Source organism: Otolemur garnettii, unplaced genomic scaffold (genome assembly GCF_000181295.1).
Source record: "Otolemur garnettii isolate 467f Iridium unplaced genomic scaffold, OtoGar3 scaffold00777, whole genome shotgun sequence".
Lineage (NCBI taxonomy): Eukaryota > Metazoa > Chordata > Mammalia > Primates > Galagidae > Otolemur > Otolemur garnettii.
In genome coordinates, this window is record NW_003853172.1 from 2,656 (window position 1) to 5,418 (window position 2,763).

Consider the following 2,763-nt stretch of genomic DNA (forward strand, 5'->3'; position numbering starts at 1 on the left):
TTCTGTGAGCTATGATGATGTCACAGCACTCTAGCCTGGTGTAAAAGAGTGAGACTCTTCAAAAAAAGAAAGAAAGTTTTTACAACTATATATATGTATATAAAATGGCTAGAACTTATAGAAAGAGACAGAAAAGGAAATTATTTCTTCCACATTCTGGCTGAGATGGGAGCTGGTGTAGTGGTAAGAGACTGAGATGTTATGTCTACTTCTAGACTGACAATGACAGCAGTTCAAAGCAACCCTGAACTGATGTGACCTTAAATACCTTACATACCTCTGTCATGTAGGGCCAACAAAACCTGTTCACACAGGCAGGCTCTGTAGAGGTGTCCAGGAATAGGTTTTCCTGCCCAGCATTCAAGTTCAAGCTTCTCAGGGTCAAGGGCGTGGTGATCAGGCTCAGCTAGGATATACCGATAGCTATCTTTGTTAAATGGGTGTTCTAAGGGATAGCCATGAGGAGGAAGGTGCTGAGCAGAAAACAAAGGATTACTGCAGAAAGGAAAAAATAAAATCAAGAAACTAAACACCCCTCTAGTTCAACTGCATTTAATTGTGTAAGAAAAGACTCCTATTAGATTTCAGTTGGAACACATGGAACTTCACACTTTTCATTACTCAAATAAATCATTCTGCCCTCTGCAGGCAAAAGGGAGAAATGAGAAGGATTAGCTTTATTTGGCAAAGCAATTTTGGTTAAATTACTTATATTTGGCAGGGATCTTCCTGGTGGTTTCTGAGTATGTCCACTGTAGGAAAGAAGTGGAGAAGAAGAATGAAAATGATTTCCTGTAGTATATTTATTATTATGCACTAATGAACAGAAACTCAGGGAGAGGAACATTTACTATCTGTTACTACCCTAAAGAAGGGACCTGGATGTCAACATCTCAGTATTTATTAGACGAAGGGAAGGGAAGATGTATGAAAGAGAGAAGCAGAGAATTCAGTAAAAGAGCTGACATTCATAATTGATTTCACTCCCTCTCCCGATCTATCATTTCTCAAGATGCTTTAACTGAACTTTTACTCCTCAGACTTATCACCAGAGGATGCTACCAGCCTGGGGTACATTTCTGTAGAAACAAGTTCATAAAATGAATACCTAGCCTGGGGTTATTTTGGGCCTCAAAATGCTCAAGGTTTGGCAAAAATGGACAGGCTTTTATCTTCAGACACTTGAGCTGAGGATAAACAGCTCCTTTCCCTCTTGAGCTCAGGGAAAACATCTCTTTTCCCTCTAGTGGGCTTTACCAACACCAAATAACACTCAAATGGGGGCCAGAGGGCCAACTATGCCCACCTCTGAACTTTCTTGGTGGTCCCTGTGGTCCTTCCATCCTGCTGTTTGTGATTAGCTCCTCTTCCTTTTCCACTGCTGCCCACTGCAATTCTTCCCCCTTTGAAGAGAAGGCAGATTACTGTCAGTAAGCCTTGATGGAAGCCCAGTGTGGCTTCTGAAATTCCAGGGGGCCCAGCACACCCAAAGTGCATTTGTGTAACACCACAGGAGAATTCCCTTCTCAAAACCATATTGGATTTCACCTTTGTTCAGAACTCTGGGTTCTGGCCGTGACCTCAAATGAACCTAGCAATAATGATACCTGTGTTAACATTTCCAATTTTCCTTTCTTAATGAGCTGTAACTACACGTATACTTTCTGAGGGTGTGACACAAATGTGTTTTCACTCATTGAGATTCCAAACAGCCACAGCTAAAAAGAATAAAAACAACTGCATGGATATACTTTTTTCCATCCAAATTAATATAAACACCCATAAAGAGAGACTATCTTCACTGTAAATCAATGTTCACTTGCTTGAACTTGCACAATGTATTCCATAAAGGCACAATATCTGCTAAAGCACTTGATGTGAATATCCAACAAGAGAAAATACATCAAACGTGGAAAACAGAAACAGAAGTACTAGAAGGGTGTTACTCTCCAGTGGTACTAGATATCCGGAGTGGTTGTACAGAACACAAGAAAGAAGGCTTTAAATTTAGCAGGCAAGTTTTAGTTCCATATCCATTTGTCAATTAAGATCATTCTAATGCATAAATTTCAGGTTAGAATAACCTGGCTTGTGAGGAATTAATAGACAATTTACATATTTCGTACAAAAATTATAGCTGCATACCAAGGACACAAGGAAAATTACCTTCAATTTTTTTTGGAGACAGTCTCACTTTTTGCCCTCTGTAGAGTGCTATACTGTCACAGTTCACAGCAACCTCAAACTTTTGGGCTCATGTGATTCTCTTGCCTCAGTCTCTCAAGTAGCTAAGACTACAGGCACCAGTCACAAAGCTTGGCTATTTTTTAGAGATGGAGTCTCACTCTTGCTCAGGCTAGTCTCCAAATCCTGAACTCAAGCAATCTACCTATCTCGGCCTCCCAGAATGCTAGGATGACAGGGGTGAGCCACCATGCCTGGCACTACCTTGTGTATTTCTGAAATAGTAACCTTTGAAATTTTTCCAGTCCTATTATTCCTCCAAATTAGTTCCCCCCCTTCCAAAAAATGTCCCTGAAACTGCAGTAAAACACCTTTATGTAAACAACTGCATAGAAAACTATTATCTTAATTTGAGGCAAGCTTATAAATTATCAGCAGTTCTGCTGCAATAAAAAGGATCCAGACATGGAGGTAGGGCATGTTCCACATCTACAAGACCAGATTTCTGCAGAATTTCTCATTATGAACAAATCAGATGTTACTGCTGTTTCTCATAAAGTTTTTTTTTTTTTTTTTTTT

At 39.8% G+C, this 2,763-nt stretch overlaps 1 protein-coding gene across 1 annotated transcript in view; it reads right to left on the minus strand.

Annotated features, from left to right (window-relative positions):
- LOC100954999 (set1/Ash2 histone methyltransferase complex subunit ASH2-like) overlaps positions 1–2,228 on the minus strand; it is a 3,795-nt gene extending 1,567 nt beyond the window's left edge. Inside the window, exons 1-2 of the mRNA XM_023509160.1 lie at positions 1,307–2,228; positions 278–495 (exon numbers count right to left, since the gene is read on the minus strand). Of these exons, the coding sequence (XP_023364928.1) occupies positions 278–495; positions 1,307–1,536 (448 nt within the window). The 5' untranslated portion in view covers positions 1,537–2,228. The remainder of the gene's footprint in view (positions 1–277; positions 496–1,306) is intronic.
- Positions 2,229–2,763: the final 535 nt, after the last annotated feature.